Below are 15,981 nucleotides of genomic sequence, written 5' to 3' on the forward strand. Positions count from 1 at the left end.
TGGAACCAACACGGGCCGCTCGCGTGACGTCACCGCTCACGGGGGAAAGGCGCTTGGAGGCGTGGTTCGGTTGCATTCAAAGGCCACGCCCCCTCCGGCGACGCCCCCTGTTACTTCTAGCCGCTGATGCTTTCGCGGCACATGGGAAAGCTGGTAAATAAGAGCTCCCATATGCAAACCACTGTTTAAATTACGTTTTAGGTGCACCAGGCTACAGGAAATTATTCTTTAACTAATTTTGAACGAATTTAGTAGTTGTGGTCATTTTGTGTTCAACGTTGACATATAATGTGGTAAACTTGTTGACAAAAAGTTGTCTATTTACACATTCACCAGTTAGTCTACAACAACATTAGCTTTCAGTTGGAGTAGAAAATATGCCTAAGCTGGGAAGCTGACTGAAAAATTTCAGATTGAATTTTTATGGTTAAAAATAAAATAGGCCACAAATTTAACAATATGCCACTATAAAATATTTTCAAAAGTTACTAAATGGCATTACTTGCAAGTCTGTAAACATATAATAAATGTTTTTTTTAACATTCTATAATAGCCTTATAAGCAGCTGTGAGTATTTATAAATGGATTTGTTGACATCTAGTTTATAACTTGTCCTGTGGACACCGACAGGTGAAGGCTGGTGTATAGTCAGAATGATTTGTATGACAATAAAGTAAAACACAGGTATAATGAGATAAAATACCTTCATAGGAGAAGATATAATTGTTGACAAGTAATAAGCTTTTAAAATGTCCCCAACTGCTTTCATATACATTATGCTTTTGTGTAATAAATCATTTATTAAATGTTTATATACGCCTTACAAAGGTGAGATTCAGTGTTAACCGAATTACTACACCATCATGAAATGGTATTTCTGTTGTCTGATATAATGAAAATTAAAATGAGCAGCTCATATGCGTTCACTTTTCTCAGTTCCAATAGCACATCAACTAACACTACATTAAGTAAAAATTTCTGTATAGTGAACCCAAAATGATTTGTGTGGTTGTTTTTAACAGTAGCATATGCATGCATTTCTGTTTCCTCCTGTAGTACCTGAACGCAACATATATTTGCCTTAAAGTACAACGCCTCCTTGTAATTTCAGCCAATAGCGAACAACAGCAGGGACTGTTGCGTACCGAGCACCAGCACCACATCCCCACCAACCCCACCCCGAGCTGTACTCCGCTCCCCGCCCCTCTCCTCTTCTCTCACGCTGTCATTTAAACCGAGAGGCCAAAACAACAGCGAAGAACAGGGATCTATAGAGAGACTAAAATCTGGTCTTAGACGTCGGGATGTTTTCTGTTTCAAACCACCACCCCGCTCCCCCCACTTAATCTTTGAAATGCGAGTAAATGTCATTATTATTTTAACCCACAACGTGACAGGACTGTAAGAGTGACAGTGAGCGGTTCATGCGAATCAAACACAGGTGTCAGGTGTTTTATCCCACGTTATTTCGTACATAATTTCAGTTTGTGCAGTTACATATTCAACCGCCAGGTTTTCATTTGTTAGTAGCCATAAGCTGAGAACTGATATGTTTATCACAGTTTCCTTCAATAGTTTGACTGGCGTTTTTACTTATTCAATAACCTTTAGCTGTTACGTTTTTAAATCATCCCATTTAAGGTGGTTAAACAGTGTTTAAACAGTATTTAATACCATGAAAACGGAGGGAAAAGCCGCGGCTTGTCTGCTTCTCTCCCCGCCGCCTGTCCCCAGCTCAACACAAAAAAAAGCACATGGCTCCGGCACGCGCCGACTGTTGCCTACCGGCGACTCTGCCGCGCCGCGATTGGCTGAAACTAGGTCACTCGCTGCAGCTCTCGGCCTCCTATTGGCTAAAAATAGGTCACAGTCTCCGCCCACAGGTTTCCCCATGCCATTGCCGCGTGAGGGGCCGGCTGGAGGGGGGGTCAGGAGGGAGGGGGACGTCCGTTAAAAATCAATTAAATAAGGATTCGTTAAAAAATATAATAAACTCAAACTTTAAAAAAAAACAACTAAAATTGCATTAATTAAGATAAAGTAATATAAAAAAAATACCTACCATATCATATAGTATTTTACTACTACTGAAGAAATATTAAACTAAAAACTATATTTAAAAAAGAACATGCTATGCTACTTCACAATGCAATTTAATGTCTTGTATAACGCATATTATCTTTACTAACATTAATATTTACTTTTAAAAATATTTCTCCCCATGCTTATATATGTCTTATTTCAAAAAGCATTTTTTTCAAGGATTATTCTGTAACATATGTCCAGGGACTAGAGTTGAAAATAAAACAGCCATGATAACAGCCTGTAAAAGAGCCGAAGGAGTAAATCAGACATAAACAACGTCATGTGTTTGATGTTGGTACTAATCTGACTGACTCATGAATCAGTTGCAACAACTGCACTGAGGGAGCAGGAGTTCCTAGAAGGACCTGGAGAAGCCTGAAAGTCCTATCTGGTGACAGAGTGCTGTCAAATATACATGACAGGAATGTGTTGGTAGTAAGAGGCCAAAATAATCTCTGTCACTCACACACACATACGAGTCGGAGTGTGTGCGTATTCTGGCATGCATCAGGGAAAGTGTGGAACAACAGCTTGACTCCACTAATGTGTGATTCGAGTTTCATGAGCCGTTTCGAATTTAAATTATTTTCCCCTCGTTCCTTTCCTCCAGACTTGGGAAACAGCCATGGTTTACTGCATGTTGCATTTAAATGGCGCCATCTAGTGGCCATTTCTTGGTGATGCACCAAAACATTACAGTCCCTGTTTACCTCATATTCTGACCCTACATAAGACCCCACAACTAAAAAAACAAGCAAACAAAAAAATCAAGGGGCATCTGGGTACTCAGAACAGCTCACCTGACCAGATGCTCCAGGTGCACAACACCTGACCTCTTGTCACTGCTTTACCTGGAGCTCTCGAGTTCCTGTAGTAGAGAAAGGTGGGTAAAAATACACACAGTAGATTAATGATCTGAAACAAGCTTTGAGGGGATGAAAGTCGTTGCAGTTTTCATTGCATGTTATGGAAAGACAGAGGTTGGTCGCCCATTTAAACTGCTGGATACTAGAATATCTGTTGCTAGATCCTTACATTGACCTTAACCACATCAAACTAAAGCATTTTAACCATTTCTAACCACTGTAAACCTAATACTGATCAGAAGCCACTTCTCCAAACTGCCTTCACTATTGTACCATTTAACTACCATTTTTTTTGCTTGCTCACCAATACAAAAATTCAGTTTAATGATTTTCAAACACTAACAGATTCTTTATTTAATCTATAGAAGGTCGTTCAACAGGAAACTGTTGACAGTGAACTCTTATTTTTATTTACTATGAACTTATTATATAAATCATTATTAAATTATTATTTATTTATTATCAATTATTTTTGGAAAGGTGAGGCAGAGAAAAGCACCATTTCTCCACTACCCTGTTTTATCTAAAATAATTCTGGTCCAGCTTGACTGATGTCTATTGTCAGGTCACAACAACTTTAAGGGATTATATTTTGTAATTATTTACAAAAAAAATTCCAAGATGTTTCCTGGAAAGAACTGTGTTTTGGGAATTATGAAATTATAAAATTATAAGGTTTTATTGCCTAAAGTATTATTTCACATGTTTGGACAGGATTCTTGTCATTTCTCACAACCAGAAATAAGCCTTTTTGGGGAAATTTCAAATATCAGCTGTCAGCAGAACATAACATTTCAGATTTTTTTATTTGATTTGAGGGTTTTCAACAACTCACTTTTAGGAAAAGAAAAGGATAGTAATTTAGTAATATTACATGTTTTAGTTTTACAGAAAAAAAGAAAAACACGTCTGGACAGGACCTAAGTAATGAACTATGTGTACACGCTTTTGTTACAAAAAATGGGGCATAACTGTGGCAATGAGGGAGTAGGTAAAAGGTGTTCAGGGAGGGGAAAAAAATATCACATCGATACATATACTCATCCCGCTGTTTTACAAAGATAGTCCCCAACTTGTTCCCTCCCACCCATACAATACCAACAATGATAAAAGAAATGATACTTGGAGTAAAAAACAGCAAATAATCAATATATAATAAAATATAATACGAATTGTACAGTACACTCCGGTTATTTGTGTTGTCCTTTTTAAATCCTGAACACATTAACAGTTTGAGTCGTGTTTTCTCTCCATCCACGCCTCTTTAAAAAATGACAAAAGTAGTGTACATTAAAAACAAGGTCACCAACACTTTACTGTTTTGTCTTAACTCCTTTTTTTCCTTTCAGTCACTCAAGCGCATCAACTAGTACTGCCTTTTGTGCCAGATGAGACTATTTATGGTTGTAAAAGCCACTTTGATGAGGCTCTTAGTCAGGTCAGAACTTCTTTTTTCTTAAAAGATAATTTTATCTTGAGGGCAGATTTAATCTCAATATAAAAAGAGAGATTCTCCACTGGGGTAACAAATAAACACATACAGAGCAAGAGACGAGGACTATACTGTTTAACTGTGAATAATGTGAAAACAATTTGTAAAAAATAAATTGGTACTAAAAGGTACCTCATTTCTACAACAGGCATCCAATCCATGTTTATGCGCAAACACTGCTAATGGGAAACGTTGAAATTTAAAAAAAAAAAAAAAAAAAAAAAAGATGATGGAAAGTGGATGAATGCATTTTTCAAACAGGTGCTACTAAAACTGTCTCATGGTCCTTCACCTTTGGGGAAGAGGAGACACACTAAGAGTGGTTCTGATTTAGGGCCTTTTGAAGTCCACACTAATTTATCAACCACCTCAGCTGTAGTACGTTAGGATTGTATACAGATTTCTCCGGGGAGGGGTGTGGGGATATTATGAGAGTTACACTAAACCCTCCACATTCTCCCACCTCTTTTTGTTAAAAATGTGCTAGCTCTTGCTTGCTGCTTCTTGGATTATTTAAAAAAAATAAACATCAAAACAATCTATTCTAGAAAACTTTTTTTTCGTTTTTTTTTCTTTCTTCTTTTTACTGACTGTACTCAGTCAGAACTGTTGATCTCTCAGGCTGGACCAGAACTGGGGCCGTCAGCTGGATCGGTGAATGGTCACTCTCTGACTGGTCATGAGACGATGGAGATTTAATCTTCATCAGTCCCCAGTTCCCGCCCATCCCCTGACAGGAGAACTTGTGGCGGGCCAGGAGCTGGGGGTTCCAGAAACGGTGACGGCATTTGTGGCATTGGAATGCAGCTTGTTTGAGATGCTGGCCCCTGTGTTTCAAGGCTTTGTGTAACGAGCTGGTGCGTCTTCCACACACCTGGCACCGCAGTCGGGCGTGGCGGCCTGAGTTTCTCGGCGGGTGCCTGATGGCGTGGTGGACCAGCAGAAAACCCTGCTTGGTATATGTGGTGCTGGGGCAGATGGGGCAGGGGAAGCGCTTGATTTGGATCTCCATTGAGGTGAGCCCGGTGACTCTGACCGCGCCCCCGCACCACGACTTCACTTTCATTACACCGCCCTTTCTCCTCAGCTGGGTCAGGAGCTTTTTTTTGTTGAGCTGTGCCTGCAGTTTGCCTCTCTTCTTCCTCAGAATCATCAGCTTCCTGCGAGTGTCTTTACTCAGGGGGACACCCACCAGCTTTCCATCTCTCATGATGCTGTGGATCACCACTCGCCTTTTTTTCTTTCGGTGCTTTCTTGTTTGACCATGTCGCTTTTGGAAGTTTTTTGAGCGGTAGTGAAAAGGGTGCTGTAGCTGTTGTTGTTGCGTTTGCTGTTGTTGTTGTTGCTGTTGTTGCTGCTGCTGCTGCTGCTGCTGCTGCTGTTGTTGCTGCTGCTGCTGCTGCTGCTGCCCAGTGGTCCCTTGCTGCATGTGAGATGACCCAGTGTAGCTGGAACCTGATCCTGACTCATAGAAGAGGGGCGAGAACCCAGTGGGTTGGGACTGGCTGACACGCTGGCCGTTGCGGTCGATGCCATGCTGAGACAGCTTGTGCCGCACTAAGCTGTTGGAGTAGGCAAAGGCTTTGCCACATACTTCACAACGAAAGGACTTTTCCAGCCCTACCCCGCCACCGTGGACAGTCTGCTGATGTGCTGTCAGGTGGAAATAGTGGCGGAATGATTTCCAGCACACTGTGCAGGTATAAAGCCTTTGGGAGGGGGTGCCAGATGTTGGAGACTTTTCTCCTTGGGAGCAGGATGAGAAGTAGTCAGAGTTTCCCGAGGTGGCCACCTGACTGATGGCAGCAGCAGCACCTTTTATTCTTCGCCCCTGGTTGTCAATCTCCCCTTTTCTGTGCAACTTCCCATGTCTCACCAGGCTCTGTGCATAGGCAAACATCTTCCCGCACAGATTGCATTTGTAGTTCTTTTGACCAGAGTGCACGGTCAGATGCTTGGTGAGGTGGAAAGGCTCGCGGAACATCTTGCCACACACATCGCAGGCGTGAGGTTTCTCCCCCGTGTGGACGCGGTTGTGGCGTCGCAGGGTCTCCGCCCTTCTGAAGCGTTTGCCACAAATCTGACATCCATACGGCCGCTCCGAGCCGTCCCCCGGTGGTGCAGGGCTCCTTCTTCTCCTAACGATGGTGCTCGGGTCCCTCTTCTCTCTGGGCTTCCTTGGCCTCCTGGGCTTCGTGTGGGGTTGGCTATGGTGGGTTAAAGGCATTGTGGATCCGTTGAGGCTGGAAGTGGATGAGGGTCCACCCAAGTTACCAAACCCCAACCCCCCCAGTAGGCCCCCAATGATATCCCTCCTCTCTCCTTCCCGACTCTCTGTGTTTATATCACACGAAGCTGCAGCTGCAGCAGCAATGGCCGACATCGCACTGCTGGTGACCTCATCCTCCGAATCATCCAACAGGGAGGAGAGGGGGAGGTGTGGCTGCTGTTGTTGCTGTGGGTGGTGGTGGTGCTGCTGCTGCTGACTTTGAGGATGGGGATGAAGAGTTGGAGCTAAAGGGGCCTTGCGGAGAGTTTGGCTGGACATTTCACTGGCTAACGTACTCTCTGAGGTGTACAAAGATGAAGACTGCGATCGTCTGTAGTCATCAACCCCGCTGCTGTAGGATGACTGGTTCTGGTAGCGATTTCTGGAATACTCTGGTGCATACTTGTCATTAGCCATTGCCGCACCATTGTTTGATATGCCTACCCTGTCTCCACTGCTTTCCATTTTACTGCTCCCCGGGTTGGACGAATCACCCCCTCCAGTGCTGGCCCGGTTTTTTGAACTCCGGGGAGGTTTGCCACAAGCACCTGAAGCAGCATGGTTGAGAAGAGAGGTGCTCTCGCGGAAACAACGCCCACAAGCTGGGCAGCGGAAAGGCTTCTCATCGTGGATCTTCTCATGTCTCGTAAGTGACTCTCGACGGTTGAAGGACTTCTGGCAGATGCTGCAGACAAAAGGCCGGTTTTCTGAGTGGGTGACACTGTGCTGGATGAGGTGGCCCCTCTTTTTAAATCTCTTCCCACACTCACCACAGCAGAATATCCTCTCTGGGCTGGGGGAGTTACAGTCAGACTTCCTGTTTTGGCTTTCTGGTGTCAAGCCATGACTGCGGAGATGTCTTCGAAGGCTGGAGAGGTGGGTGAAGGTTTTACCACATTCACCACAGTGGTAAAGGGGTTCTGGTTCAGGCTGGCCAGACGAACTATTACTGTGGCTTTCTTGGGATTTGGACAACTGTTGGTTACCATTGGCTACAAGAACAGAGGTGGAGTTTGAGGAAGGAGGGGCAGACGAAGAGGAGGAGACAGTGGAGGATGACTGCTGTTGCTGAGAGGACGATGAGAGAAGAGAGGAATGTTGTGGCTCGCTTCCAATGCCACTTATCCCAACACCCCCAGATCCTCCTCCCACAAGGCCTGATGAGGAGCTCTGACTGTGCCCACTCGAGCTGCTGTTATGGCAGTTACTAACACTGCTGCTGCTATGGCTGTGACTGTGGCCACTACTGTCCGCTTTCCTCTGGGGCAGGTAGCCCGCCATTGCTTTCTTTCTCCTGCTTCCTCCGCTCGAAACTGACGTAGACGAGCTGTCTCCTGACTTTGATGCATCGTCTTTAGAGAGGGACAGGTGCAGAGGGAGGGGGAGGGGAAGGCCAGCCTCTTGCTGCATTAGCGATGCTATCTGGTTAGAGGAAAGGACTGGAATGCCTTGGAAATCAAAACCGCCCAGTGGGGCAGGCTGGGGGGCCGGGTGGAGAGGGTGCGGGTGGTGAGTGTGGCTGTGTGGATGAGATAAGGCATGAGGGGTCAGCTGCTGTGGTTGCTGCTGAGGCTGTGGAGCTGTGTGGCTGTGGCTGTGGGAGGAGTGGAGGGCGGGGGGAGGCGCCAGGGCCGAGTTTGACTCAGTGGCCCCTTGGCCGAGTCCCAGGCCCAAGTGGTTGTGAGTGCCTTGCTGGACGAGGAACTGCTCCAGGCTGCTGTTGGTAGGGACTCCGGACAGGAAGTACTGGTTGGCAGCAAGCATACAGCTGAACTGCTGGTGGAGGCTGCGGGGATCAGACTGGCTAACTAAGGGGACTGCAGTGCTGCCGGAGGGGTTGTTGGAGGCTGAAGCAGAGGTGGAGGGAGAGGGTGAAGAAGAGGAGGGACCAGGGGAGGGCTGGGGGACAGAGAGACCTGGATGCAGCGGCGGAGGTGGGGGCGCAGATGTGACGACACCCCCGATGACCCCTGCACCCCCTCCACTGCTGCTCCCACCAAAGTCAAAACGTCCCATGCCAGAATGCAGCTGCTCCTGGGCTAGCGCAGCCTCGGCTGGGTGAAAAGGCCGCAGAAACTGGGGGTATCCCGACGAGGAGCTCCCACTCCCACTGCTACTACTACTGCTCATCTTACTGGACTTCCTGGAGCTGTGAGACGAAGAGGACGACTGGCTCTGATGGGAGATGGATGGGGGCGGGGCGCTCATTTTGGCAAATAATGACGAAGAGTCAGCGAAGGCGTTACTCCGAGAGCTCTGGAGGGATCCCAGGCCGAGGCCAGACAGGAGGCTTCCAGAGGTGTCAGCGGAGGGCTGGTGCTGCTGCTGGAGCTGCTGCTGATGCTGCAGTTGGACTTGCTGTTGGTGGCTCAGTTGTCGTTCTAATCCAAGGCCTTTGAACTGATGGGCTTGGTGTCCACTTAGCATCTCTAAAATGTCCATGGGGTACTTGCTGAATTGGAACATCTCCCAATGCAGCTGTGGCAAAGCGTCCCCTGGCCACAACTACCCCGTAAACTAAGTCTGAAGATGCTGGAAACAGCAGTGAACCCTTATTAAACTAATAAGGTCTGATTTTCAGAGGTAGTCCTGATGCGATTTCTACCCCAAACTTCAAACAAGCTGCTGTAATCCACCAAAAGCCGATGCTTGATTTTCTCACATAAATGTATCAATGGAGAGTAAAAGTATTACTCTCCATCCAAGAGCGAAGCCTCCAAGTGCTTCTGTGGGATGTTATAAAAAGGGTCATAAATAGACAATATACTAAATTATACTAAAAAAAACAGAGTCTGTAGTGTTTCTTTAAAGTGTTCCATAACCGCATGCTGAATTTGAAAAATCAGGTCAGCTGTCCCATGCAGTGGAGTGTGTCTGTTATTTCAGTGGAGGATGAACCACTGGTTTACTGCCCTCCTGTCGCTTCATGGAGATGGAGTTCTGTGAGCCTGAGGAAAGAGAAGGGAAAAACAGAATCAGTAATGTCAGTAAGTGATTCAAGGACTTTATTCTGTGCAGATAAACTAAACGGTTTTGGCACGGTTAGTCCAGCAACACTGGACAGCTTGTCTTTGCCCTCATTACCTAAAGCCAGATGCTGAATGTCACAAAAGGAACCCCACAAAAAAAACGACTCACTTTAAACACAAGCAATTGATTTAGCTGAACTAGATGCAGCTATGATAAACATATTTTTGCAGCTGTAAAATTATGCAGTACTCATTATTTACCCCGAAACTCAATTTTCTAACGCTGGCAGTTTTTGGTGATGTTGTACTACTGTATATTACAAATTTAAAGGTTTTACTCTAAGGGAAGAAAGTTTCATGTATTTATTTAGCCATGGTCACCTCATCTAAAAATACAAGCATGTTGACAATGTCTGACTCACAATAAGTGGAAATCGGGTCACTGCCTTCCCTCTTCATACTGAACACGCACTCAAACACCTGAGCAGCTGAGGCACTATTATCTTTGTACAGCTCTGGAAATCTTGGAAAGCCCTCTGTGTTTGATTATTTGCTCAACCAGGGAAAATGGTTTTCTCCAGCTGGTTTACTAATATCAGACAGCTTGAGCCCAGTGAACCCGGCAGCTGCCGTAAACTTATAACTTGACCTCGTGCAAAGTGTTTTTCTAAGTGTTTCATTTTTAATCTTTGTTGTAGGAAAGCTGTGCAGCCATATTGCATTTTTTATTTTGGACATTTAAATGCTTCTTTCTGTCACCGTTTTAATGTGAGAGTCTTGTTTTAATCACAGTGTTTAGCTAAAGAATTCATTACTAGGCACAAAGCTGACAAGTGATAAACTAAACACAGCCATCAAGAAAAAATAAACATTCGAGATAAAATTATTCTGATTTTCTACTTTATAATGTGTTAATATAAACATGTCAGTCAAACAGCAAACTTCTGTTTCTATCTTTGGTTTCTCGTCTTTTGGTTGGGGAAAATACAACAAGACTAAAAAACATAATCTGAAAAATAACCAGCTAATTAAACTGACAATGAAAGTTACCATCAGTTGCTCTTAGTTGCCCCATTCAAGAATTTAGACACTGGTGAGTGTGGTAAATAGAGCCAACAGGGGGAGAAGACAGTGGTGGCTCAAAATGCCACATGACTCTCGTCCAGCTCCTGCAGGATAACATGGCTGCCTGTTGCCCCCAACACACACACACACACACACACACACACAAACCAAATGCCAGATAAAAGACATAAGGTGGTCTGGAGAAAAACACGAGCTGCTGAGAATCAACATTCAAGCTCCAAGAACCAAAAACGCAATCTGATATTTAGAGACTGACGTGTTTTATTAACTGATCGTGTTCATGTTCTGTTTCGCACTCTCTGAGGTTTTTATGACCAATGAGGAAGAAAACATATTCATAACTATGTGGGTCACTACATGGAGCAGTAACTCGATACTGTTAACCCACTGAGGAATGAAGTGCTTCACTACCAATATAGAAACTAGCATCTTCAGTCCTTCATTCTTTAAAGAAGGAGTCCTCAACATTTTTAACCAACAGACCGACAAGCAAGTGGAATAAATTTATGTGGCCTGTCACTTGGCCTTTATTCAGACTCAGTGCACACAAGAAACAATTTGATGGTGTTATAATTCGCATTGTTTTAAATTCTGTATAATAAAAACTGAGGTTCAGGCTGCTCTTGATGCTGACCTTCCTCTGCTTGTGCACAGAGCGCTCAACATGAACAGTTCTCCCCTGAGACAGAAAGCAGAGAAGACAAACATCCTCACATCTGAGCGGAGTCTGAGGCATAGCAGAGAAACATGGGGGGCTCATCATGTAAGATAATCATGCATCTAACTTAGATTTCTTAGCGGTCTAATTGAGCGCGTCTTCTGTTTATTATCAATTAATCTGCTGATTTTGCTTTCATGATAAGTGATCTCACAATGACTGAAAAAACTTAAATATCACATTGACGTAAGTATTCAGACAGTTTACTCAGTGCTTAGTTGAAGCACCTCTGGCAGTGATTACAGCCTCTTAGGCACACCTGGGTCTGGGGACTTTCTGCCATTCTTCTCTGCAGATCCTCTGGAGCTCTGTCAGGCTGGATGGGGACAATCAGTGGACAGCCATTTTCAGATCTCTCCAGAGGTGTTCACTTGGGTCAGGGCTCCTGCTGGGCCATTCAAGGACATTCACAGAGTCGTCCCTAAGCCACTCCTGCACTCTGTGTGCTGGTCTGCTGAAAGGTGAGCCTTCAGCCCAGTCTGAGGTCTTGAGCACTCTGGATGAGGTTTTCATTAAGGAGCTTCCCTTCAACCCTGACCAGTCTCCCTGTCCCTGCTGCTGAAAAACACCCACACAGCAGGATGCTGCCACCACCATGCCTCACCGCTGGGATGGTGTTGAGCAGGTGATGAGAGGTGCCTGGTCTCCTTCAGACATAACGCTTAAAATTAAGGCCAAACTCTTTATTTTATTTATTTATTTATTTTTACAAACCCTAAGCAGCTTTCATGTGTCTTTCACTGAGGAGAGGGTTCTGTCCAGCCACTTTGCCATAAGGCCACAGTGATGATGACTGTTCCTCTGGAAGTTTCTCCCATCTCCACAGATGATCTCTGGAGGTCAGCCAGAGTGACCAATTGGCAGTTCCTTTAATGTCATGGCCTAGTTTTTTCCCTAACATGCATTGTTATCTGTGAGACCTTATATAGACAAATTGTAGAAACAGCTCAAAGATGATCAAAGGAAATGAGAGGCACCTGAGCTAAATTTCAAGTGCCATAGCAAAGTGTCTGAAAACTTATGTCAATGTGATATTTCAGGTTTTCCTTTTAAATGAATTTGCAGAAATTTCCGGTTTTGCTTTGTCATTGTGAGGCACTGAGTGCAGACAGATGAGGGGGAAAGTGAACTTGAACAATTTTAGCATAAGACTGCAACATAACAAAACGAGGGAAAAAAAGTGCAGGGGTCTGAATACACACTGAATGAAAAAATTCAGAACTCACAGCTTTATTCGGCACAAGTGGGGTTTCTCAAAAAATATAATACTTGCAGTCTTGTAGTTTCAAGCTCAAACTAGATTACAATGAAATGAGATCATATAGTAACAGAAATTTTAGAAATCTCCTGCAACCTGGACTGCATCTAAAGCTTTCCCTATGGAGGCTGTGAAGCTCTGTGGTATAGACCATTTAAAAAGATACTCTTCTGAATGACTGTGTTTTATTGATGCACAGATTTGCAGTGTTTTGGTAGCTGTTACACTACTGACAACATCATGAATGAATAGTAAGTACTTGGAAAGGTGCTCTGGGGGGCTAAAACCAATATTCTTTTCACTAGCGATTAATCTGCTAATCATTTTTCAGTTAACACATTAGTTGTTTGGTCTATAAAACAGCAGAAATTAGTAATAAAAAATTAACATGATCATTTCCCAAAGCCCAAGGTGACTTTAAATAGCATTTTGTATCCGAGCAACAGTCCAAAACCCACAGATATTTAGTTTACTGCAACAAAAGACTGGCCAAAGTGGCGAATCCTCACACCGGAGAAGCTGAAGCCATCCAGTGTTTGACATTTTAGCTTAAAAATTGCCACAGTGATTAATCAGGTATCAAAATAAGTGCCACTTCCCTTTCTTTCTAATAACTAATAATTTCAGCTAACACTCTGCATCGTCCTGTGGTTTTTTTGTAGGACCTACAAAAACATTTGTTTTTATGTCTTCTTGATGATCAAACAACTCACATACAAAAAGTAGGCAGCAGCCTGTGGAGACTAGGATAAAAACGTTGCATCCTGTTGGGAAATAACATCACACACACACACACACTTTCTGCAAAATGCCATGGCCCTCCAGGTATGTGCAGAGTTTAAAACGACATGTGCCCACACTCTTGATAATATCAAGTAATTTGTGAGGAGAGCGCAAGAGCCAAACTGAGGCTAATCAGACAAACTGTTAGCTTGACTATTTGGAGCTGTGTGGTTGCATGTTGTTTGCATCTTACCGGCTGATCCGTAAGTCTGGAGCTCCCTGCTGAAATCTCAGATGTGTGCATGTGAGAGCTGGGAGACGGGGGGTGGGGGACTGTCCGCTTTCTCGGTCGACAACCGGTGACTTCAGGCCGACAGTCTGTAGCAGATGCACCGATGTCCGAGCAGGTTAGACAGAAACAGAATACCGTTACCACTCACTGACCAGGGTTTGCTAGCATCCATCAATCAACAGTCAAAATACTACTCTAACGGTTCAAATATTGATAGAAATCACAATATTTGAGCTGCACATGAACACTCGCACATACTGGGTGTTTTAGATGAAGCTAAAATATGTGTAACAGTGTTATACTTCTGATAATAATAACTAAACTGACATAAAGGAGGCATCCCGGCTACATAGCATAGCATTAGCAGCTTTAGCCGAGCCGTTAGCTGCGCCTAGCTTGGCAGCTAGCACATTAGCTGACACAGTACCGCTGGAAACGGCTTGTTTGTGTTTTGTTTTTGTTTTGTTTGCTTTTTTTTTTACCTTGCAACATACGATGTCTGCGTGCAAAAAAAAGCTCAGAAATGCGGGGGTAAAAGTGTGAAAACATCGAGGTGGGAGTGCGCCGTGAGAGCGGGGTCCCTACTGCCTGTCAGCGGGGCCTTTTTCTTCATCCATGGAAAAACACACAGAAGGGCCTGGCTCTCCATCGGCCCGGGAGCGCTGGTTGTCACTCGCTAACAAAAACTGTTTCCGCTGGCCCGGCCCGCTGTGTCCATTGTCTGCCGCCACGGTCCCACTGCTCGTCCGGCTCACGGCTCGTCTGCACCCAAACGGCGCCTTTGTTTTGTTTCCGTCGTGTTTTTCCCTCTTTTCGCCTCTGCTGGCTGTTTTCCGGCCCGTGTCGGTTTTAAGTGCCCCCCTCTGTAGTCGACGGCTCGTCCGATGCTGCTAGCGTTAAAATGGTAGTTTCCTGTCTGCATAATGGTTCCGGGTAGAGCCAGGCACAGGTTGGTCTGTCCGGCCGCGACCACACCGCCGCCCGTCCACTCACATGCACCTCTGCCCCTCCGTTTGCAAAATATGGATCCTATCCAGCATGATGCTCATGAATAAATAGAGCGCGCGCGCGTGCGTGTTTAGGTGTATGTACACGCACGCGCGCGCATCCATGTTTGCGCTCCATTAAAAAAGAAATCACTGCATTCTGACACTGTCTGTTATTAAGCCCCCTGTGAGTGTGTGTGTGTTTGTGTGTGTGTGAATGTGTGTGTTTTCACACTAAGTGTGTGAAATGTTAATTAGTCAATTAAAGATATCATTACGGCGCATGCTGCATAACATTACAAAATCTGTGTGTGTGTGTGTGTGTGTATGTGTGAGCGCGCGTGTGATACATGTGCTGCTGTGTGCCTTGTGCTTAATTTGCATTCAATTAAAGTTACCATTACAGTACAGTGTTTCTGCCTGTCGCTGCTGTGTGGGTGTGTTTGAATGTGTGCACCCGTCTGTTTATTTTGTGTGTGTGTGTGTGTGTGTGTGTGTGTGTGTGTGTGTGTCAGAGACAAAAATAGTGAGAAGTTGGCTGCACTTCTGCTTGAGTGTGTTAGTGCGTGGACGTATTTTACACATGCACACGTACCAAGTAATAAACATGTTGGATTTTTTAAATTCCCTGTTGTGACAATATTAAACATTGGATCATATTTTGTGTAAAAACACTGAATAAATAAAGTCCTAAATTAAGGCTCATGAGGACTATTAAAGGGTCGGCTACAAACTACACAAAGAGCCATTTATTCATCCTGAGAGTTCTGCTTTGATTCACCAATGTTTGGAAATATCTCTGGTCACCCTAAAACAAAAATCAATAAATCAATTAACCAATAATTTTATGAGTGTAGAGCAGGTATATGGCTTTGGGTATCCCACTGGTACCTTTCACTCACATTCTCTACTTATCAAAAGCACTAAATGTCTATAAAAACAAACAGAAAACAAATGGATGTTCTAAGTCCAATTTAAAGTTCTCCATATATTCAAAAAAGGTCAGAGAGGTGCTGAGTAGAAAGCAGAAATTCTCAGCCTGGCTTTGTAATTCAGCCGTTTCTTTAACTCCTCCAGTAATTTTCTAATTTTCTTACCTTGATGACTATAATGAATTTAATCATTTGTGCTGAAGTGGTGGGTGGGATGGGATGGAGAGTTGTTGTTCCCCTGTGTGGAGACTTAAATTGCTCCCTCGGGTGTAGAAACACAGGGAGGTGGGACTGATTATAGAAAC

The 15,981-nt window shown here is 44.3% G+C and overlaps 1 protein-coding gene across 1 annotated transcript; it reads right to left on the bottom strand.

Moving 5' to 3' along the window:
• Nucleotides 1–3,738: 3,738 nt before the first annotated feature.
• On the bottom strand, nt 3,739–14,789 carry LOC121191958. Its single transcript, XM_041053452.1, has 3 exons — nt 14,241–14,789; nt 13,720–13,844; nt 3,739–9,660 (listed from the first exon to the last, which is right to left on the bottom strand). Exon 3 carries the CDS (start codon nt 9,176–9,178, stop codon nt 5,027–5,029), a length of 4,152 nt encoding a protein of 1,383 aa, XP_040909386.1. The 5' UTR covers nt 9,179–9,660; nt 13,720–13,844; nt 14,241–14,789; the 3' UTR covers nt 3,739–5,026.
• Nucleotides 14,790–15,981: the final 1,192 nt, after the last annotated feature.

Source organism: Toxotes jaculatrix, chromosome 13 (genome assembly GCF_017976425.1).
Source record: "Toxotes jaculatrix isolate fToxJac2 chromosome 13, fToxJac2.pri, whole genome shotgun sequence".
NCBI lineage: Eukaryota > Metazoa > Chordata > Actinopteri > Toxotidae > Toxotes > Toxotes jaculatrix.

Bases quoted from the DNA above. Each gene is read 5' to 3' on its own strand.
- LOC121191958 (XM_041053452.1), bottom strand. From the start codon at position 9,178: ATGTTCCAATTCAGCAAGTACCCCATGGACATTTTAGAGATGCTAAGT.